Below are 24,139 nucleotides of genomic sequence, written 5' to 3'. Positions count from 1 at the left end.
TTAGACGAAAGCTATGTGATATTGACTTTCATTTCTCTTCCAGGTCAGGGTTTGTACTTTGTTGTAAAATATGGCACATTGGAAGGAGTTGCAGACCTATAATTACAGGAAAACCAGGTTCCATGGTTGAGTAATGACTGCAATGCACAACTGTTTAAAAAAGAAATGCTGTGAAATGTGTATTTGACATTAGTGTATGAAGCAGGATTTATATAAGGAGCCTCCAGCACACCCAACACCACACCTCCTTGACGCTGGTGATGACTCCGTAATGCATATAACATCAATCAGCACAATCGAATGCATCTCCTGAGTTATTTCTATATCATGATCTGGTTGCTGGTATGCTCGAAGTTATTTTACGATTCATAAACATGGTCATATTTTCATTTTGTGTTAAAATGTTTTCATACAATCATAAATTACACTCAGGGACACGCAGCAGGGACACTGATATTTACCTAAGCAATCACGTGACACTGCGATACACAGCACGACGCATCTCCATCACACAGCCTATTCTGGCAATCACAGAGCAGAACAAAACAGTATTCAAATTTCCACCGAGGCTTGTGTCATATAACAGCTAAAGGTCACCTCTGAATTTAGTGTGCGGTCACAGTCTCCACCTCCCATGTGTACTCTGAATCAGAGGACATGAAAAAAAAGATAGTTATTGACCAATCCCGGATGTGTGCCCCCACACAGTTGTCTTCTCTCTTGCAAGGCCTTCATATTCCTCTACACAAAAGTTATATAATGCTTAAAATGTCATATGATGTCATATGAACACAGAGGGGTCAAACAAAAAACCACTTACACTAAAAAAAAGGAAATTTAAATCTAATTCATACGTGAAAATTATTGAGAAATATGTACTGTAAATGAAAGAAACACCATAAATTAATTCAGGAAAAGGACAAACATTATTGTTTGTTCCATTGAAGCAAACTTAATGCATTTATTTGCATTATACTATTCTGAGATTCTGACATGAATTATCAGGTTTTACAAAAGCTTGTGAAGTCCATGCCTTCCTGTCATTGACGCAGAAGGTGGACTTCTGCAGCAGAAATTCTCATATCCATTTTTCAAATGTAATTTGTTATGCTCATAAAATATGACTTAATGTCATTTGTAATAAAAACCTTTTTTATTAAAGTGATAGTTCAACCAAAAATGAAAAGGCTGTCATCATTGACTACGCTCTTGCAATTTCAAAGCTCTTTGACTTTCTTTTCTACGCAGAGCACAAAAGCAGATATTTTGAAGAATGTTGGTAACCAAACAGCAATAGAACCCATTCACTTCTATTGTATGGAAACAAAACCAATGCAAGTGATTGGGTGGTGTCGCTCCTCGGCTGACAACATTCTTCAAAATATCTTTTATGTTCTGTAAATTTGTATAATGTGTTATGTTACAAGCAGGTCAATACCAGGTCAGCGTCGCCAAGGCAATGACGCAATCAATCCGCCACACCTGCGGATCGTCAGCACCTGGTCCCAATCAAGCTCACCCTTTATAAACCCAGGAAGAAGAGGAAAAGAGGAGCTTGCTCTCAGTACTGAGTCTTAATGACTAACTTGTTGTTATTCTTTTTCACACAGAGACCAGTGAGTGACGATCCCAGGAAATCTACACTGGAAATACAAGGACTGTTTGATACACTGCACCACGAGGCAAGAGCAACCCCACAACCACAACGGAGCACCCAGGAGTTACATTCCCCATTGTATTACTCACCGTGTGCCACTGTTTGTGTGTGCTCATTAAATCACCCTCCGAGGCTTATTTTTTGAAATACTGTGTCTGTCTCGTGTTCAGCCTGTCACACTAACTAGAAAGTGTTCTATATCACAATGTTGATGCAAGTTCTGGTCCTATTGGTTCTCACAACTCCCATGACAAAATCATCATATGATTTTAGGATCAGATGACAACACCAAACGCACAAGAACCAATTGTTGATTATTATCTAATGTGATGTGTTATCCACATGGTCATAAATGTGTTCGTTTCAGTTTTGAAAATCCTTAATAGGGATGATTTTATTAATACAAAGTTATTTTGTTAAAGTAAGTGAATTAAGATGGATGGGTAAATGGAGTGGAATTTTAGGAGGCTTAAAAGGACAGTTCACCCAAAACTGAAAAATTGTGTCATCATTAACTCACCCTCAAGTTGTTCCAAATCTTTATAAATGTTTTGTTAAACACAAAGATATTTTGGAAAAATTTCACCGTCATTATGAAAATGTATACAGTATTAGATATAATTTGCAATGATGATGTTTTGGGGTTTAATTAAAGTTTAATGGCCAGGTTAATTGCGTTTGCATGACGCTTTTCAGGCAGTTTGAGCAAGTAATGTAACACTTTATTTATCGTGATATAAAACACAGAATTCAAGCAGTCACAATGTCTTCAAAATAACAGATATTCCAAGGGTAGCCTACCAACGATCGATTTGTATGAGGAACAGATGCGAGAGCAAGTGCTGGGCCCAGTTGCATAAAGCACCTTAAGTGTAATTTTCCCTTATGTGTGGCCTTAAATATACCTTACGTTTTAAGTTATTCTTGTATTTTCTTTGGTAAAGGGAAATCACTCCTTAAGTGTCACACTTAAGGGATAAACTTAAGGTACTTTATGCAACCAGGCTGGTCCTTAGATCGACATGCAGTCACATAAATTTGTCTAGTTTTACAAGCTTGTTATGATCAATGTTGTCTTGGAAAACAATAAACTCTCAACTGTCCTATAGATAAAAAAGCCCTGACTTTATATAGTGCTACTATAGCATTTTTTTAAATAAATAGGCAATAAGAAGAGGAAGAGTTTTTGTAGACCAATAAAATCCTTTGTGAAAAATAAATGTTGGAGAAATTGTTTTCATTTCTGTATCTTCGTTTGTGTACACCTTTGATGGTCTGTTGAATGGACTGATTTATACTCTTTTATTTCTCAGTTACTGTAGTCCAAGCTTTGTTTTTGTTATAAGTCACACTGTTATTTTTAACCTATCAGCACATTTACAGTTTTAATGACATATAGCGCTGATTGGAACGATCATTGGAAAACTATGTAGGGTTTCTGCACTGTTGAGTACAAGGAAAATAGAGCATGAGACATTAGCTCAATGCTAGGAGTCGAGAATAAAAAATAAATCTATTCAAGCATTCCATGGGGTTCATTCAGAACCTATAGCCTGTTCTAACTGTAGCATATTAACATGTTTTCAAAATTCAGTAAACAAAAGATCAGGATGAAAAGCTCTATAAATAAGAGTATTTCATATGTGCATGAATTATTAATATTATTAGCATACTCTAAAATTTCCCATGTGGGCTCACGACGAGGTTGCTGCAAATGAAATAATCATTCTAAACAGATATTTGCCCAGAGCTATAAAGATAAGTATCTAGACGAGAAATAAAAGAAAAGTAAAATACATCACGTCATTTTTCATATTCATTTTAACTGATTGAAGTTTTACATTTGCAAGGATTCATTACTCATCATTTCTGAAATCTTTAAAGAGAAATTTATGTTAAAAAATAGTTTAAAATCCGTTTGTCAACTAGTTTAAAGTTTTTGACCCTCCAATTCTTATCTTCATGTCACGCCACTGGTCTACAGCGGCACTCTGTGGTGATTATGAAGAATACACAGACATTCATGTTCCTGGAATTAAATGATTTGGCATCTACACTGAGATTAAATTGAGTTACCAGATCAGAATATATGATTGATATAAAAAAGTAGTTATTTATAATCATAAATAAAACAATTATTAATAAGGCCATCTGATTCAGGATACACATGGGTTGAGGAGACTGTGAGAACACTGTCATTAAATATATTTTAAACTTAAAGGACAAACAATCAGGTGTGTTTAAACACAGTAATTCTCCATGACCAAACCGGCCTTTCCAGAGCAAGGATAATCTATTTTTGAACTCATCCATTCCTTTTCCTGTACCGAGTTCCTGTGGGAGGGCTGCTAAAAATCATGGGAAAGTTTCCTTTTCCCCAGTTGTTTCTCTTTCTCATCAAGAGCCACTGCCTCGACCACAAGAGCTTGTACGACTGTCAGTGGCAGAATCTCCTCACGCGGATAGAAGATAAACATTAAGCAGGGCTAACAGGTAAGAATGCATATTTTTGATAAGCCCTTTCTTTCTTTTCTATATTTTGATCGATTCTGACCATACTTTGACAGAAAATCTACAAAAATAACTTAGAATTTATTTTACAAACTTTTTGAATTTAAATAATATTAACAATTGTATGTAATTTAAGATGGTAATAAATATGATCAAAATGTTACCAAAGATTGAAAAAAGAAAGAAAGCTGTCCTTGAATTGTAAAGAAGCATTTAAGAGATGGTAAACAAGATAAACGTTGATAATCGGTTTCCTGAGTAAACTGAACTTTCTGAGAATTCATATTGTCATTATATAACACATATTATGACTTCAGTCATTCCCTTGAGCTAAACAAGTGGAACAGCATATTCAAGACATCTCTCTTAGCCAGGGCACAAAACTGTTGAAATATTTTTATTATTCTTATTATTCCTATTTCAGTTTAAATCAAATCTAGTATGTGTGAATGTAAGCGGACACACACAAATCAGGCCTCCTGCCAGAAAAAATAAGAAAATAAATAAGCAAACAGATAAGAGAAGGATGGGAATAAACAGTGTTGATGTGGTGTTTACACAAATGCGAGTCCTTTTGAGATGGAATGTCGTGCTGAAAGTCCCATGAGCCTTCAGAGAAAAGACGCAGGCTTTCTTCTTCAGTTCACGCTTCATTACAGATCATTACACTTTCTGTCCGTGATACTAATTAATTCTCATAGCACAGAGGCCACTGCTCAACATTCATGGTGTATTCTCTACAGCATATTTTTGAGGGTCATTTAGTCTCTATCACAGCTAAATGACACTGATAGTTGTTCTCAATAATTGAATTAAGTACTTATTAAGTGCAATTTGGTGATTATTATTATTTTTTGAACAGCATGTTTTGCTTGAGTAAGTCTTGATCTAGCTCAATTATTTCATGGTTGAAAGTTTATAGTACAATGTATAATAGCAATTTGTGCACAGATGTTAGAATGGGCAAAACTTCTGTTAAAATCTTTTGGAATTACTTCAACACATTCTACAGCTGACCATAAACTGGTCTCACCTCAACAAACGTACAAATTGCCCATGAACAATTGCGAAAGAGTAAATAGAAAACTTATGTCGCCGGACGCAACCTGCTTCAGTTTTTGGAGTTTTTGGAGAAAAAAATCAGAAACAGAATCCGCCTGTTCCTTATTAAATCTGAACAACCTGAACAATCAAAGAAAACTATTTGTTGTGGTGGTCCTTAGAATGACTCATACTGTTAACGAACGTCTATCTGGGCAGCATAGGAAAAACATGTGTTTGTATATATGGTGAGCATATTATTTAAAAGGATAGTAACCCAAAATGGAAACCGAAATTGGAAATTCTGTCTTCATTTACTCACCCTCACCTGAATACAGGTTGAACAAATAAGAAGATTTGAAGAATGTGAGGAACCAAACAGTTTTCGGGCACCATTGACTAACTTAGCAGTTCTTAGTCAATGGTGCCCCAAAATGGTTTGTTTACAAATATTTTTCTTTGCGTTTGGCAGAGCAAAGAAATTCATACAGTTATGGAACAACTTGAGGGTCAATAAATGATGACAGAATTAAAAATTTTGGGTGAACTGTCAACATAATGTAATCTTACATGAAGTACAGTATCAAAATTTTGCCATAGACTAAGATTTCATGGCAAAACTTCTCTCTCTCTACAGATGTTCACTTTGTATAAACTTGTTGTTTGTGCCGGTGCAGAGGATGTCCAGAGCTGACTGGGGTTTTCTGGAGCACCTGCTAGAAGAGGGTCAGGAGTACTCGACGGGCGTTGGACGGGTGTGGCTGACCGTGCTCTTCCTCTTCCGCATGCTCGTGCTAGGCACGGCGGCCGAAACTGCGTGGGACGACGAACAGTCCGACTTCGTCTGCAATACTAAACAGCCCGGCTGCGTGTCCGTCTGTTATGACAAGGCGTTCCCCATCTCCCACTTCCGGTACTTTGTTATGCAAGTCATCTTCGTTTCTACCCCGACCATTTTTTATTTTGGCTACGTGGCCCTCAGGGCCGGAGATAAAAGGGGGAATGAAGAGAAGCTTGAAGAGGGCAGGAAACAAAGACAACATAAAACCAATGATCGTACGCTGGAGGTCATCGTGGAAGAAGATGAAGATGTTGAAGAGAAATCCAGAGAGAGGAAAAGCAAAGCTTCCGAAGCTCCAAAGCTGAAAGGACGGCTTCTGTGTGCTTATGCAGCGAGCATAGCCTTCAAAGTTCTTCTCGAAATCGGCTTCATTGTAGGTCTGTGGTTTCTATATGGATTTGTAATTGAGCCCAGGTATGAATGCCAGAGGTTTCCCTGTCCTCACACTGTGGATTGCTTTGTCTCCCGACCGACTGAAAAAACGATCTTCACCGTTTATACCCAAGTCATTGCAGTGATCTCCGTCCTCCTCAATATTGTGGAGCTTTTTCACCTGCTTCAGTTAGCGATAGCTTACAGACTAGAGAAGAGGTACCAATGTCAGGCGGAGATCATTCAATTTATCAGTAGAAATCCCTCAAAAGCAGTACCCGCGGAATCATTTGAGGAGAGGGAACGCGTCTTCCTACCAATAGCGAACAACAGCTTCCCTTCCGAATGGGACAACAAAGAACCACACTTGACGGAGTACACGCTCCCTAGCTATTTAAACTGCATAAACAATGTGAAACATGCTACACACAAATGCTCCTCAACAATCCATCTTCACAAGAAGCACCAGAAGACCGACAACAAAGACAAAACCTCCAGACCAGGACATTACGTTTGAAGAGCAGAACAGTGAGAACTTTGAGGGATTAGACGCATGAACATCAGTGTTTTTCTGTGCATCAGAGAACCATTTCCGTTATTTAGATAGACGGGGAAATGGGATGTGGGATGGACCGTCTTTAGTGATCTATGGCCAGATATAGATGTCTCAAATGCTTGAGATAAGTTCTAGGAAACACAAGCAGGAAATATTTAAACAAATACACTGATAGAAACAGAACTACACAAGGGTAGTTTGAAGTCAGATAATGAATGTCTAATACGGTACAGCTTAGTAAATACCAAACTGTATTTAAGACCAAAGTGAACTATGTGAAAGTGAACCAACAATTTCAATATTTAAAATGTATTTAAATTTTAAAAACAATCATTTTGTATTTTTTTATATTTAAAGATGTACTTTTATTAAAGGACTGCACAATAAGCTCTATATGTGTTCGTCCATTACAAGATTGTGTGTTGTACATCAAAATTACAATAACCGATATAATTTATATTATACTGTATTTAAAAAAAAAATGGACATTTTTCACATTTCCGGGTTTCACAGCAGCGGAAGTAGACATTGGTAGGTAAACTTCTATAGCGGTGAATGATAGACTACCACAAATATATCTTTAGTACTTCATTTGCTCAAATAGCAAAAGAAAAACTCAATGATTGTGTTTCCACTACTGTCAGCTAAAAATAAAAAAGACGATAAAATAAAATAGTAAAATAATTGTGTCTGATGACAGCAGTCAAAAGAGAGAATGATCTAAAAATGACTGTGGCTCCCACTGTATAAGAAACACCCTCCCATAAGCGTTAAATTTTTGTGTAGATTTATGCAAAGGTAATATAATGCAAAGTATAGCGTTATAAACTTACATAAAAAAAATATATATATATATATATAAAAGTTTTGGATGATTCACAATGCTGATGACCGTTGAACGCGTCATCAAAGGCTTGTGAAAAAGGTCCATTGCACCTGGGATTGCACAAAATATCAAAATATTGCAAATATGCATATCACAATGGTTTTCAATAACTAGTCAGAATTGTTTTTATGTTCTGCTGCAACAGTCAAAATACGGCTGTTCACTTCCACAAACTGTACTATACCTTCTTTAAGATAGAATGTGAAATATGTATATATTTTCTTTAATAAAAATAGAAACGTTATTCTCTGAAAATCCCGATACACATTGAACCATTAATAAAATGCTGAATATTGATATTAACAGAGGGAGAAGTCTATTTTAAAGTGATAGTTCACCCTAAAATGAAATTCTGTCATCACTTACTCACCCACCTATTGTCATTACCAACCAGTTTTTCTTTCATTTTTCTGCAGAACACAAAACAAGACATTTTGAAGAATGTTGGTAACCAAACAATGGCAGAATCCATTCAATTGCATTGGTTTTGTGTCCATACAGTCGTTGCTTGCTTGTCAACATTCTTCTAAATATCTTCTTTTAGGTTGTTCAAATTAAAGTCATACTTGTTTTAAAATTGACAAAAGGGTGAGTAAATGATGACAGAATGTTCATTTTTTGGGTGAAATATTTCCTTAACTCTGCAAGTGGTTGTTTGTTGTAAACCCTGTATTCACACACCCTTTGTCATAGAAGCCTTACTGCAAATACTGTGTATTGTCATGTGCCCTTGAAGTCATTTCCATCAATATCTGAGCTCTCTCAACAATGACCCATAAGTCAGGAAAATGAAACGACAAGGTAATTTACAAGGTCAGTGAGTTTCTTAAAAGTCCACCGAATGAAGTCAGGAATCAAAACAACAGACTGCAAAAATATGTTTCAACACAGCACTCAACACTGCTTTTCCCCTCAAAAGGTATGTTCTGCTGGCTAATGGAAATCATGTTTTATTAGGGGGTGTTGTCTGCACTGCTGGGCTCCAGTCTATGAAAGATTAATGAGTTTGCGGTGTTGCCAACCATAACCTGTGGTCTTTGCCCAACTCAAAGTTCCCTTTATAAAAAAGTTATGCAACTGGCCGGCAAGAGCCGATAGCCTGTCATCTTTTGCCAATACAAGGCATCTGAGGTGCTTCACAAGATGTGTGGGTCAGTGAACAGCTGGTGAAGTTTGACCCCTTTAGTTCTATTCAGTAACCAAGCAAATAGAAAGACAAAGAACGAGAGACCTGCCTCAAACTCTGTGCTATATTATAGAGCCATTTACGGTGGAAAAAAGGTTATCATTCCGGAGCGTTTCCTTTTGTTTTTCTTCAAAGAAAAAAAAGACTAAAGGAAGCACAAACGCTAAATCATCATGTCCTCTAGCCAATAATAAAATAATCAATTTTTCTGTCAGGAAAACAGATGTGTGCCATTTCAATGTAAAATTGTAAATGACCGCTGGTCATTAAGAGTGTGCTGAATACATTTTCCCAGAACTTTTTTTTCTGTCAAACAAAGGTCATTTGATTCGTGAAACCCAGCAGGGACACTGCCAGCCTGCTTGCCCTTAGGTGATTTGCACAAAGTAATGAAAATGAGCCGTCACTCTTGCCGATCCTTGCATCCTGATATTTTTGTGCCGACCGCTGATGCATTTTCCGTTCTCTGCTTACACCAAACAACATCTCTCACGCAGGCAACGCATGACATAAAAGAGGTTTTTAAGCATTCCGTGACTTTTACATACCTTGGATATATGAAGCAGCAGGCTGTGTGTTTAATGGTGGCTTCGAACGGACAGTCTGCCTGCATCCTGTGGGGATTTACATCCGACTGCCAACCTGTTTACTGTAGGGGTTCTGAAGGCTGCAGTACTACGCCAAGATGCCAATATATGCAGTTCAAAATGGTCAAATTTTTAATTCGTGCCAGCTGATATGATTAAAACCCCTGTTCCTTACTGATAGACTCAACAAGAAGCCACACACAATTCCACAATGGGAAAATAGATGTCTAAAAATAACAGCGATCTCGAGATGTATGAGTGATAAAAAAATGACATTTGGCAGCTATTTCATTATTGATGCACAGAGAGGCTATGAAACAGAGAGACGAGAAAAAGAGTTTATTTCACTATTGGTTCATAAAAATATTGACTGTGCTCTTGGAATACCAAACTGATGGTTAAATAGATAATTTAGGTAACCAGGAAATGGGCCTGCATCTGCTTCCTGTGTTTCTCCATTGGTCACTTCAGGGATGGGCTAAAATACTTGTTCACCCTTACAATGAACATGAGGTGGGCATTGTTATATTGTTTTGGTAAAATCCCACATGTAGCAATATTCGAGGAAGTTGATCAACAGCCTAAACCAAGTATTATAGTTAAGGATAAAACTTAACCAGATTAACAAACAAAACGTGAGGGATGTTTGTCCATCCAAAACTCAAATATAAAACCGAAAGCTGAATTTGAATCCACAAGTTAATGGGATGAAGGACCTGCTTGTATTGTATGGCATAAATAAAACAAAAAGGCTGACGTAAACCATCACTTCTCATACTAACAAAGAGAACATTGCTTATTAACCCAGTAAGGAGTTGATGTGTTTGGACATGGTCATACAAGGCCGCGGTGTGAGTCATCGTTACAGCATCAGTATCTTGATAAATCATGACTCACAGCTTGGTTTCTCAGAAGCCTCAAGCTATGTTCAATAATGAAACATTAGATGAAGATCAATGCTCCATGTCTCATGCACACAAATAATCAGGCAATTACGAAGCCTAAAATCTTATTATGTAAAATCTCCAATATTACATTCTTTCTTTTCTCGCTTTACATCATTGTGGCTCAGCAGGACACAGATTTGAAATCTGCCATCTTTGCTAATGGGCATCTAGTTCTGGACATGAAAGCATCTGAGCTGTAAATGACTTTCTTTCCAGCCGTCTGAAAATTACATTGTGACACTGCTGTCTGGCTGATGGCAATACAAGAATGTGTTCAGACCCAAACCCTTCACTAGCAACTGATCTAAAGCGTGACAACCAGATCGTAAAAATCTGGAAAAATGTCAGCAAAATAGGCAATTTCACACAACTTTGCAGTGGTAAATCTTCCTATAATAAAAAGAAATAATTAAAGTTCATTTGTTGCTTAAAATTACAATGTTTTAAATAAAAATGCCAGTAAACTAAAAAATGTAAATAATAATGAATTAAAATGTAATTGTAATTTCCTTTAGACAATTGAAATGCAACTGAACCGTACAAGATATGTCAACTAAAAAGAGTAACATTGATACACCCAGTAAATTACCTTGAAAGGGACAATGGGGTATTGATGAGACCCTTGGGGCTGATGCTGAAGGCAATGGAAGTCAGTTTTGTAACTATCTAAAAGGTTCAAAGAGGGACAGGCTGAGCGGGTTGTGGGAACTGAACAGTGAAGCCCATGGGAAAGAGTATGATTTTTAGCGTCTCTCTATTGTTTCTGTCACTGATGGAAATCTCGCAAGTGAATAACTGTGCTGCAATTGTGCACTGATCTTGTACACATCCTGACTAAAGAGGTGAGAGACGACGGCAGGCGTCGTTTCTTCTTCCGATCACTCAGGAACAATAGGGCAGTATGTCCCCTGAGGCAAACTAGCACCTTGCCAGCACCAAACCCTCAATCTTGTACATGGTTAGACTATAACAATCCATAATCCACATCCTCTTGTCCCATATACAAATACAGAAAGTCATTTGACTCAGATAAACAATTTACTTGGTATTAGAAACTATTAAATTGGTATTGGCTTTTATTGTGTTATTGCCCCTGTATGACATTTGGCTTTATTGCTCCCTGAACTGTATTTAAGTCGCTTTGGATAAAAGCGTCTGATAAATGACTTAATGTAAATGTAAATAAACGCAATCTGTATTCTTCGTAGGGCTGATGGTGCAGTGCCTTTCAAAGAACTAAACCATTCCGATCTGAGAGGACGTTTCCAACAGAATGAGCAATTACGATGACTGCTTTCATTGACCAAAGGCAAGCCAGGCATTATCACTGAACTCATGGACCCAAACCTGGCTCTCCAAGATTCAGTTTTGTCCAATTACAGCTCGCTTTACTCTTACTGGGCAAATATTTCCGCCAAAACCTTTGCAAAAATGGTGTACGAGGCAGATGGATTACAACAACAGTTTATCTCATACTGGTGTATCAGCTACTGTATATTTGCCCACCCACACAAAATCTGCACTCTAGATATTGACATAGAATTTCATAGCACGTCATTCATAAATGCACAACCCCCAGCCCTAGTATGTGCTATTGAATTATGTGCTTCAATCTATGAATAAGAATTCATAAGCCAATTTAAAATATGGTTATTGGCTGTTACTAAAACTCTCCGGCTATAACAGTGGAATTTAAGTCATAGTTTAAAAACAATTTCTGCTGATTTTCCTCCCAAAACCAGATAAAAAAGATTCAGTTGGCCACTGGAAATCAAATCTCCTTGGTTCAGCAAAGGGCGAGTTCACCCCAAATTGAATATTCTGTCATTATTTACTCACCCTCTTGTTATTTTAAACGAGTATGACCATTCTTTCTGCTGCACACAAAGAAGTTATTTAAAAAAAGGTTGGTCACAGAAAACCATTGGTCCACATTGACTAGCATGGATTTTTTGTGCATAAAAGTGAAAAGTTTTCAGCTTTTATAGAAAACTGTTTGTGTAGACAAGCTGATGGTGATTGGATTCAGCATTTAAACACTTTGCTGATGTAAATTCAGATCAGCACTCATACAGTTTCACTAGCTTGTTGGCAGCAGTGCAGCAAAAACACAAGGTGGAAAATGTAAGGTTACCTCTATTAAAACGCTCTGGGGAGTAATAAAGTATTGCTCTCTTTTCTGGTTCTTATTAATCCGGTTGGGTGCTGCAGGAAAAACTACATGCTATACAGAAAAACAGATTGTGCATCTGCTCTTAAAAGTAATAGTCATGTACAGAGGCCTCGAAAATGGACGTATAAACCAAAGTAGAAAAAGGTATAGTAGTCCATTTGTTTTGTGCATCTGAAATTGCCCCGTATTGTAGTTTAAATGTTTCTTAAACAGAATGCCAAAAATGAACAGTATTTATTACCTATTTGTAATCACATTTTCCTATTCCTATTATTTTCAACCCAGCCTTGGGTCAAAAAGGGACAATCCGAATCAATAGGTTATAATTTAACATAGAAATTTTCCATACTTGATCCAACTTTTGGTTAAAACAACCCAGCAAAGGAATTTATGTATAGGATATTTTCCACCACAAACCTGGAACTAACTTCTGGATTTTGCACAATTTAAAGTATTTTAGCTTTCATGTAGCTCAGTGGTAAGAGCATTGCGTTAAAAACCAAGGTTGTGGGTTCGATCCCCAGGGGATTGCACATACCTATGTAAAAATGTATAGGATATGCTTTGGATAAAAGCATCTGCCAAATGCATGAATGGAAATGTATATTTAGTAGCATTTAAATGGCACAATTATGGGTAAAGGTGAGAAATCCTAGATATCTTGAACGCAGCATAAATGTTCATTGTACATAAACAAAATAATGTACCGAGTGGTTACCATGAACATTGAGGTAAAACTACACTAGTTTTTAAACTAAGTATTAGCATAGAATTGCAACTGGGGACTATTTATACATTTCTCAACATCCAAAACATCTCAAACATATTTAGCTCCACTCAGGTCACGTGTTGCATAAATACACTTTTATTTATCTACACACACACTTAACAAAGGTTGTCTTTATTCCAGCTTCAGTCTCTTGAGCATCTGACAAGAACCGCAAATGAAAAAAACCAACATAGTCATATGTCTGCATGCCTGAGGCTACAAAATGCGTATTAAGAAGTCCCAGAGAATCAATGTTTTACAACTTCTTCCAGCAGTCGACTTTCACCAGCTAGCTTTGTGAATATTAGAACAAGACTCCAAAATTGTGGCAGCTGAATGATGTGGTATACGCTTGCAAATGAAATCCCACTAGTTCCCGTCTCTAGGGACATGTCGTGTGACAAGATGAAGAGCCCAACTTTGGTTGAATTAGATCATTTTATGGTAATCTTGCCAGACCTTCACTTAACTCTTCTCTGGTCGATTTCTTTCTAGCACTGCCCTTGGGGTGAATTCCAGTTTGTCTTTCAGGCTGGTGAACTGTGTGCTGTCCCGACCCGTCAGTTCTTCTAATTTCCTATCCTCTCGCTGCTCCGCAATACCTCTCTCTTCTCCAGGGGTATTAGGAGTTCCTCTGATGAACCACTCTAGCTGGTACCCAACAGCTCCCACCACCAAGGCTACTGGGAAGGTCACATAGGGTGCATAGGTGCGCATGGCAGTCCAGACCAATGGCCACATGGTTGAAAATTCAAGAATATAACGTTACCTTTAAAAAGGCAGATCAAGTTATTCATTGTTATTCAAATGAAAGCCAATATATTAATAGTTTACAGAGCTGTAAACGTTTTATTAATCCTACGTTTACATAACTCTGAAAGTCAAAGCTTGAAAAAACACGTGTTTACAAACAATCAATGTAACAAGAAAATCAGTTGTTAAAAAATAGCTTTATATGCGGTTTAACACGAGGTGAAAAGCAGTACAAAGTGTGTCACGCGTGTTCACGAATCATGTCGGTGTTACAAGGGTACCGATGTCAAAGCATAGCATGAACTCTTACAATAAAACGGCCGTACTAAAACGTTTCGTGTTGTTAGATAAGGCTTCGAAACATAACAATTATCGCGCTAGGGAGGTATGGTGTAATATGAAGAAATGTAACCTATATTTTTCGAGTGTACGTTTGTAATAACACACAACATACCAGGCGACTCCACTTCCTACTTCATTGCGTCATTCTATCGACGCAAACTGATTGGATAAGGTCTAACGTCAGGATGACGATATCACGTTTAAAAATGTTTCTTATGCAAGCTGTGCAATGCTGACACCTTGTGTCCACTGCCAGAACTTATCATAAACATGAAATCATACACATAACATTATATACTGATATCATTTTGATCGGATACTTTATAAATACTTTACATTCAGGTTACACATTTTATTAGTGGTTAGTGCGGAAGAATTAAAGTCATTTCTCTGCTCTTATCAGGGCTACGGGAACTCATTCATTATTTTTTTATTTTAATTATAAAAACATCTGCAAAGTACAATAAGAACTTTACATGACCGTTTATATTTGTGCCATTGTTATGTATTTATATTTAAAAAGTGTCAAGAGGGGATGCTATTCATGACTTTAAAATAATAATAAATAATACATACACCGTAAAATCTAATTGTTGTCCTTACTTACAAATTATTTGTTAACTTTACTCAGTTGTCAAAATGTATTTTAAAATATTTAAAATATTCAAAATTGTACTAGTTTTTATTAAGTTACGATTACTTGCAGGGGAAATAAAACAACTCACTCTTCGCCTTTAGCATATCTTACTTAAATTAAGCAATTAGCGGCAAACGAAGCAATTACTTTACTAAACCAGCGAGAGGCAGTGGAAAGCAGATCCTGCCTGTATGCAGAAAATATTCCCAGCATGCTTTGCGCCAGACTGCATTAGGAGAGTACATTTTTTAAAATATGATTTCTTTATATGGTTTTGGTAAAGTTAAAGACTTGATAGTGTTTAATGTTCACTTCTCTTAGATATTTAGAAGAGTTTGACATATTTTTCAGTTTTGTGGTTACCACTATTTAGAAGATAGGTGCATGTGATTAGGGTCTGCGAAGCTTAGGTGTTTTTACCATGAGTATAGTCTGTGTATGCAGGTCTGAGATCAGTCTCCTCTTGCTCATCTTGTATTGCACAAGTTAATGTGTTTGATTTATTCATTTTTAGAATAATATTTATGTGACTGTGAAATTTAATTAAGCTGTAGAATAATCAAAACTTTGCATTGCAAAATTGTCTGGGTTTACAGTGCAATAAATCCAATGGAAATTCTTAAATTGGTAATAATAGTTAATTCTGAGTACTCAACACTAAGTCAAGAGTACATCTGAACATTTTTTTTAGTTACTTGAACTCATCAATACCATTTCACTTTACTTAGTTTTTTTTTAAGGCAATCGGTTTGCATGCTTTTTTTAAGTAAGATCAACGAATTAAATTTTACAGTGTATTTAGAGTTTAATTGCAATAAATATAATCACAAAATGAAAGTTGATTTTCTTCCTGTGAAATATATTTTGTATTTTTGTGAAATATGAATAAAATATTGTTTCACGACATTGACCCAGTATTTCAAAATGAAATATTTTATTTCAAAATGTAACATTTCAAATGAATGTAAACGGAGTAAATAGATAAAAGGAAAGAAACAAACCAGAAGTAAATATATATATATATGAACATAAACATGTATAGTTAACATTTTTTATTTAAAAGTGATGGTGGTCAAAGAGTTTAAATGTCAATCAAACGTAAGCCTTGGGGTGAAACTATTGACTGTATGATACACAATTTAAAACAATATTCAAAGATCTTTAAGCATAGTTGTACTAAGATTTAAAGCAATACTATTTAAATATCTATGACAGTCTCCTATTTGTGATATTATATTAGTAATTAGTAAATAGTCCTCCTTGCATTAATGGCAATTCATCCGCATATACACTGAACATATTTTGGCATTCATATATAATAAACAACTTAACATTAGCTAACAACAAAAGCAAAATGTAGGTAAAATGTCTCAAGGGGAGCTATATTTGGCAATCTAACTATGCTTGAAACATAGTGGTTTTGCAGCACAATGTGGTCAAATCAAGGTATCCTGCAGTACAAGGGACTGTAAAAGATGTCAAGTGGCTAAAGTGTTGTGAGAAACAGTGGTCAACAACCACTAGCTGAAACAGGTCTCTCCTGACTTCCTTATGCAGTACTTCACATCAGTTTAGTTACGGCACCAGACAGAAAATCTTCATAACTCATCCGCACATTCCCGGTCATGGTGGTATCTTTCTCGCGGAATGCTTGGGTTATGCACTGAAGTTGGGTGCACACCTGAATGAAGCGGTCCAACTGGATTCCATTCACACCACGTACACAAAACCGACTCACCAGTCCCTGAACGAACTGAGGACTCAGACTGTAACCCATCTGAGATAACGCTGTAGGAGAAGGAAAATAGACAATATAAATGAATCAGTGTCTGATAAACAAATCTACTGTAGTAGTGTTCTTGAAGATAATTTCATGAACTACAATCAATAAGTATACTACAATTAATATCTTCGCAAATGCCAAAGGTAATATGTATGCTATTTTTAATTTATTAAAATTGTAAAAAAGTAAGAAATGGACTCTTTTAACACGTTCAATGGGATGGCGGGCAGGTTAACACGTGTACACACACACACATATATATACTGTATATTTTGATAACATATCCACTCACCCTGGTGCATCTCATTGCTGTTAATTGAACCGGATCTATCCCGGTCGAACTGTTGGAACATTGCCCTCCGTTGCTGCAGAAACGTCCACATTTCGGAGAACCCATATATATCTACACGTCCGGTTTTGGTCTTGTCAAACATATCTGGAAATGAAGACAAAGCACTGATTCCACCCATAAATTTATTTTGCACTAGAGATTTTTCTCTCCTGTAGCTCAGTGGTTAGATCATAATGCAAGCAATGCCAAGGTCATGGGTTCGATCCCAGGGATTGCACGTTATCTGATACAAATGTATATTATATTGCAATGTAAGTCACTTTGGATAAAAGCGTCTGCCAAATGCATAAATGTAAATGAGATGTTATTTAAGAATATCTTTTGAAATCTTTTATCTGACATTACAGAGTTAAGAATTCAGTTAGGGCACATCTTCAATTCAACAATTTGCTGATAATGTTAGAAATGCTAACACTTACTGAGCATCATAATGCATGTTTCGTCATTGAAAGCAGAGTTGTTTGAATTGATAAGAGCTTGCTTTAGCTCCTTCAGGTTAATGTAGCCGCTACGATCCGTGTCCACAGTAGAAAACCACTGGTAAGCCTCAGCATTCACACCGGGAGGAAGGTTACCTGCACCATGAAAAAAGATTAGGTAAATGAATAAGAGTACAAATGTGTCTCCAACATTGATTTAAGACAATCCAGTCATTTCAAAACAAATGATTTAACTGAAATCGGAGCAAATGAGTACTAAAGCACACCGAGAAATAAAACCACAACTCAAAAACAGACTAAAGTACACACTTCAATGATTTTCAAAGCGAAAAAAGAAAAAAACAGGGAAAACAGTGCAAACTTTTATAGACTGGCAAAGACCTGATTTTCTTAACATAGTAGACTTGAACCCTTGTAGTTATTTTTTCATCGTGAACAGAAAAAAAACAGACGTCAAAAGGTGGTTTGAAAAATGTTTACATGTATGCATCCTAGCATCAGTAGCTTAACGTGTAACAGGTGGAAATGCGAAAGTGTAACGTCTTACACAAAGCGCAACAGCATCCGGATTGACGTATTTACGCCCACGCGTGTTGTTCTCAACATGTTCCTGTACATATCATGGGTAAGCGAATGTATTATTGAGAAAGCACATGCTTGAATGTGTAAATCCAGCAAATGCCACAAACAAGTCATTGCTATGGCAACTTATGTATATAAAGCAAATATTGACTATACAGTCGGAACAAGATCTGGCTTCATCACTCAGAAAATAACATGTTAGTCCTAAAGGTCGGATACGAGAAACAAATTGTTGCACCACATTCATCAGCCATGCGTCATTATGGTCCCAGGAGGAAGAAGGATAAGTTGCGGAACTGAGTGAAGCACAGATGGACGCTTTACACCCCAGGGAGAGATAAGCTCTGTTCAGTTTTTAAAACTGACAGTCTTACCCACAGGACATTATCGCATACTCGCCAACATAAACACAGGTGGACACATACACTCGTACCCCTTCGCCCAAGATGATCACACTCATCACTCTCATAATTCTTCCGTAGGCTCATTCTGTACCAGATCAGTACAAGCTGCTACTGCCATCCTGCAGTGTATCAGCATCAGTCATTCAGTGAGGGGCACATGACACAGCTGCAGTGCAGAAGGATCAAGGACCTCGTCTGCTGCAGCACCGTCATAAATTCCTTTCTTTCGTATTTTATGCATAGCCCGTAGCCACCGCATGCCTGATGGAACGGTGGCGGCCCTCCTGTCTCGCCTGCCAACCCTGATGCTCAGACATCATCAGTCAGGCCGGCCCGGAGCTATCGTCTGCACTCCTGAGACCATGGGAAAAATTTATCCGCCAGACCAATATCTTCTACGGGGCGTTCGCAAATGCAGATCTGATGTATGAAGGTGTGAATTAAAATCTGATCAAAAGTGATATATACACCTAACCGCTGGCCTCGAGGAGCCCGGCATTCATCTCCGATCACATGGATTGATTTTGCTACCCCAATGCTTACATTATTAATCTAGAATAAGTTATTGATGATATCATTGAAGTGTGCAGTTTTTAAGGCGGAGAAACGAATATAATACATATATTGCCACAAAAGGCATGTGGACATCTAGGCAACCCTTAAATGAATTTACATTTCCAATACTTTTGTTCCAATATAAAAGTTTCAGAAGATAGATGCATTTGGTTTTTCACATTGTATTGTAACAGTTTCTCTCCATTCAATGTTCAATCAATGTAGTTATATTGTTACAATTTATAATAAATTGAAAAAATATGGTTCAATGTCTCGAACCTGCGGGAGGCTGTTGACCATACTGTCCTCCTTGGGGCGGTGCGTAACCTCCGTAAGGGCCACCTGGGGCATGCCCTCCGTATGGTGCTCTAGGGGCACCTCCTGCACCGTGAGTACCATAGGAGCTGTATGGACCTCCAGGTGCAGCTCCTCCGCCATACTGTGATCCTTGAGGGGCACCTCTATAAGGACCACCGTACTGTCCCCCTGTGGGAGCACCTCCATAAGGTGCACCTGGGGGAGGGTGGTGCTGGGGGTTACCACCCGATCCTGGATAACCCTTTGAATAGCAAATAAAAAGTTATTTGATTTTATTAAACATGATCAATACACCTGAAACAGTTTGTGGTCCTGTAGAGCAGTGGTTCTCAAACTGTGGTACGTGTACCACTAGTGGTACTTAAAGAGACATGACAGAAATGTAAAAAACTCTATATATTGATTTACATTTTGGATTTTAAATAAAATTTCAAATGTTTAATACATTATAGATAAATACGGAATACATATCATATTGCTTATGTTTATTTATCTTGGTCGATGTGAGTCAGGCATGTGACAGGCAGCAGACGGACGCTTGTACGTCATAAGAGCCATTTGCTGAACCCTGTTTACAGTGCACTACAGATAAGTGTTTTGTGTCCACTATTACTGCTGACTAACTTGAAAAACATGGAAAAAACATGTTATTGAGTTTGAAAACAGCTGGTTGATAAATTAATATTTGTATTATCAATAATACATTAGAATTTGAGAATTTGAGTGTTTATTCATATGGTTATCTATGGTGGTCATTAGGTGGTACTTGGAACAACTCATTGTATTAAAGGTGGTAACGTTACTTGATCTGAAAAGTTTGAGAACCACTGCAATAGAGAAAGGCAATTACAGCTTGCTGTAAAAATAAAACAGTGGAAAATTAAGGTTTACTTTCAGTGAATTCAGTAAATATGTTTACATTTAGTATGTGTGTTGCTTGTGGATCACAATATTTAACATTATTACCATCATCAAAATGTAAAAACATTTTCATTAATATTTCTTATATATTTCTTTCATACTATTCTTCTATTCAAACCACAGTATGGATACCACCATGGTACAGTAAAGGGTTAAGGCTACGTTCAAATGTCACACACAAACCTATTCCACATCTTTGTTTAAAGGCTCTATACACTAAAATCTAAAAAATACTGCTATACAATCTGATCCATATACAATCTGATCCAAAAAACAAACAAACAACATACATGCAAACAAGTGTAAATCATCATATATTAGGGTAGCTACGCGGCTAACTTGCTAGCCTAAATCATGATAGTTTCTAAAAAGTTTACACAGTCGGAATGATCGGAACCTGCATATCATGTGCCTGTACATCACTTACACTGTATACTAAACACACCATAATTTCAAACAATAAAACACATATAAAGATAAAAATAAAAGAGCTAAACCCGGAAGAGAGACTTTACCTGCCCGTATTGATAACTCATTCCGCGGAGATTCTGAGCAAATGGAACGAATTGGTTGTATTTAATAAGTCCCTCCTTCAGCAGCCGATTGGTTCATTTTAATGTACGTCAGCAGCGCACCCTTGTATTTTGAATTTGATTGGTTGGAGCAATGGAAACTCACTGAAGAAACTGTGAGTCACAGAAACTGAGTCACTACATTCGTTTGAGTAAATACCTTTACAGTACGGATGTGTGTAGTAATAACATCAATACAGAGTGTCTTTTAAACTAATATGTTAATTTCGTTAAAAGTTATTTCCTTTAATTTTAGGGGATGTACAAATACAAAAGGAAAACAAGAATAACAACAAAATTACAATTAGGTTATTTGAAGAAATGCATTCGGTGAACATGATTTAACATAGTTCCATAAACATCACATTTTACATTGATCTTTTGTGCCAAGCGCATAGTGTAAAGGTTTCTCCGTGTGAGTGCTGCCCAGTGTTAAAGGTGTCTATTTGTGAATTGTACCATTACTAGAAGGGAAGGGGTTATTAGATATTCATTTTGGGTGACAGTTTTTCTTTATAATCTTAGTTTATTTAAAAACAAATCCTTTATTAAATTGACACATCATTACTTAATGGTTGACACCATTAAGAAGTGTTCATGTTTATTTTGTACTGTCAGATGGACATCCCATTTGTTTGACCAGGGATGCGATGGCTACTGATGTATGCTTTAACCATGTTGTTCACCTATATTCTCTATGCATTAGGGGACAGTATGGTCCTCTATGAGACAAGAACACAAGCCTTTTAAAATGATCACCCATATTAAAACACATTTCAACTCAAAAAGGCTGAGTTGTCTCGACTTATGGTTTATAAATGAACCTATGTTGGGTTAATTTCACCCAACCAGGATGTTAAACATCTCAAAACCAACATTCTCTATATGAGTCTTAAAAATATTATAAAGGCAATATTCCTTGCCAGTGAGAAAACCCGTGTTTTTTTTTTTTTGCATATTAATAAAAAAAGTACTTCACGAAGTAACTGTTTCATAAAGTAACGACGCGGTTGTTAAGGAAGAGATAAACAGAGGTAGCCAAATTTTGGTCCATGGTCCAAAGTGTCTGTTTTTCATGCTTTGTTTTCACCACACAATCAATGTTCAGGCCACATTTAGGCCTGCTCGGATGTTTTCTCCTCTGATGTAGACTTTGCCCTTTCAATGTTGTTCAGGTTCTGTGTGGACAAGGCTGTTGGATCTACCCTTCTGCATGAGGAATATTTGGCAGTGTTCATTTCATGGTGTCTGATCAAGAACTTGTGAACTTTCTTGGAAATCAGGTAGATCATCTCACAGATACACATAAAGATGCACACAGAAGACGAAACCACCATAAACACTGTGAAGATCTTTTTCTCTGTAGGACGAGATATGTAGCAATCGACTGTATTCGGACATGGTTCCTGACTGCATTTGAACAACCTTGGCATATCAAAACCATAAAGGGCGTACAAAATATAGAGGAAACCAGCATCAAGGCCTGCTTTGAACACCAGACTGATTATGTAGGTATACCAAAGTCCTCCACGCTTCCTCCCGGGGTTGCTGTAAAAGTGTTCGCCTCCATGGCTTGTAGCAAATTTCTGATCCTTCATTTCTCGATACTTGACATGTGCCACGACCAATAGAGATGGACAGGTGACAAATATGAGCTGAAGAGACCACAACCGGACATGGGAAATGGGAAAAAATTGGTCGAAGCAGACATTGCTACACCCCGGCTGGGCCGTGTTGCAGACAAACTCTTTGGTTTCATCACCCCACGCCTGCTGAATGGCCACAACAAACACCAGGATTCTGAAAACGAAGACCACTGATAACCAGACGCGACCAAACACGGTGGAGTATTTGCTTACTCCACCAAGCAGAACCTGAAGGTACATCCAATTCATCTCTGCAATATAACAGGGCTCTCCCACCAGTGTTTTAGCCCTACAAAAAACAAACACATACATATTTTGAAAGTCAGTCTCTATTTATTTAATTTATCTCAATAAGAATGTATTTATTAAATTGATTAAATTTTTGTCACTTGAGTAATATTAATATGTAACATTAGGGAAACTGTGACGCAGAATGAAAAACAAAACAGACGGTAAAGAACGTGATGTGTAGCCTTTAGACTCTTAGAATTCCCAATTGCCCCTGCTGTGAACAAACACTTTTGGTTTCTTCTTCAGTAAGAGATTTTCAAAGATGTTTCACATAGGTTGTAAACATCGTCTCTGGGCAATACTGTATTTCAGCTTTGTGAACCATACCAGTAGCTAACTATAGTTAATGCCAGCCTTTTTTTTTCATTCTTTTATAAAGATTTTTGAGTTTTTATAGCCTCACAGGTCAAGAATGCCATGTGTTGCTTGTCAAGATGCAATGAAAATGGTTCTAAAAGCAACAGCAAGATATTTCCTTAGTTTTACTATTGTTTTTTCATACAGGTTTAAATTTGGCAAAGTGGATCTACTATTGAAAGTGCTCTGTAAACAGTGTTGCACTCAAAACACCCTATCTGCAATGACAGGAAATGACATCTCTTGACGCATAAAAATTACATTGAACAATAACTACCTCAGCAGCCAGGAGCCTTAAATTAAAATAAGTAAAATAGCTTTATTTATCCTGTGTACTGTACAACTGTGTTCTGTGTGTCTACATACATGACATTTACATTTATCACACATAAATGCTAACAAAGGAGTGCATTCGCTTCACTCAACAAAATAAAGCATGATATTAAGAAAGTCAACTGCTGAGTAAAGAAATGTTACCTATATAAACTACATGATTCAAAATACACATCACCCTTTTAAAAGCACTTAAATCAAAAGTCCACTTACCTGTTTACTGGATGATGTGAAGACTTCGTAGTTAACTAGAATCAAAAGCAAAAGCTTGTTTCCTTCTTTTCATATCTAGACCAACTTGATTGGTTGACGGCCGTGCCCTATTAC

At 37.0% G+C, this 24,139-nt stretch overlaps 4 protein-coding genes across 5 annotated transcripts; 1 reads left to right on the top strand and 3 right to left on the bottom strand.

Moving 5' to 3' along the window:
• Positions 1 to 4,054: 4,054 nt before the first annotated feature.
• Positions 4,055 to 7,980, top strand: gja4 (gap junction protein alpha 4). 2 transcript variants are annotated; one of them, XM_056741167.1, is made up of 2 exons: positions 4,055 to 4,150; positions 5,887 to 7,980. In XM_056741167.1, exon 2 carries the CDS (start codon positions 5,890 to 5,892, stop codon positions 6,937 to 6,939), a length of 1,050 nt encoding a protein of 349 aa, XP_056597145.1. In that variant the 5' UTR covers positions 4,055 to 4,150; positions 5,887 to 5,889; the 3' UTR covers positions 6,940 to 7,980. The 2 variants fall into 2 exon arrangements, with proteins under 2 accessions (XP_056597145.1, XP_056597144.1); XM_056741166.1 differs by having other exon boundaries at positions 5,847 to 7,979.
• Positions 7,981 to 13,604: 5,624 nt separating this feature from the next.
• On the bottom strand, positions 13,605 to 14,768 carry smim12 (small integral membrane protein 12). Its single transcript, XM_056741663.1, has 2 exons — positions 14,734 to 14,768; positions 13,605 to 14,295 (listed from the first exon to the last, which is right to left on the bottom strand). Exon 2 carries the CDS (start codon positions 14,265 to 14,267, stop codon positions 13,992 to 13,994), a length of 276 nt encoding a protein of 91 aa, XP_056597641.1. The 5' UTR covers positions 14,268 to 14,295; positions 14,734 to 14,768; the 3' UTR covers positions 13,605 to 13,991.
• Positions 14,769 to 16,175: 1,407 nt separating this feature from the next.
• Positions 16,176 to 21,254, bottom strand: pef1 (penta-EF-hand domain containing 1). The gene is made up of 5 exons (XM_056740772.1): positions 21,129 to 21,254; positions 19,654 to 19,933; positions 17,813 to 17,968; positions 17,334 to 17,477; positions 16,176 to 17,046 (listed from the first exon to the last, which is right to left on the bottom strand). Exons 1-5 carry the CDS (start codon positions 21,147 to 21,149, stop codon positions 16,820 to 16,822), a joined length of 828 nt encoding a protein of 275 aa, XP_056596750.1. The 5' UTR covers positions 21,150 to 21,254; the 3' UTR covers positions 16,176 to 16,819.
• Positions 21,255 to 21,451: 197 nt separating this feature from the next.
• Positions 21,452 to 24,093, bottom strand: gjb9b (gap junction protein beta 9b). The gene is made up of 2 exons (XM_056741406.1): positions 24,026 to 24,093; positions 21,452 to 23,120 (listed from the first exon to the last, which is right to left on the bottom strand). The coding sequence occupies exon 2, from the start codon at positions 23,078 to 23,080 to the stop codon at positions 22,301 to 22,303; it is 780 nt and encodes a 259-aa protein (XP_056597384.1). The 5' UTR covers positions 23,081 to 23,120; positions 24,026 to 24,093; the 3' UTR covers positions 21,452 to 22,300.
• Between the last annotated feature and the right edge of the window lie 46 nt (positions 24,094 to 24,139).

Source organism: Triplophysa dalaica, chromosome 25, assembly GCF_015846415.1.
Source record: "Triplophysa dalaica isolate WHDGS20190420 chromosome 25, ASM1584641v1, whole genome shotgun sequence".
NCBI lineage: Eukaryota > Metazoa > Chordata > Actinopteri > Cypriniformes > Nemacheilidae > Triplophysa > Triplophysa dalaica.
This window is presented reverse-complemented; position numbering and strand designations above follow the sequence as displayed.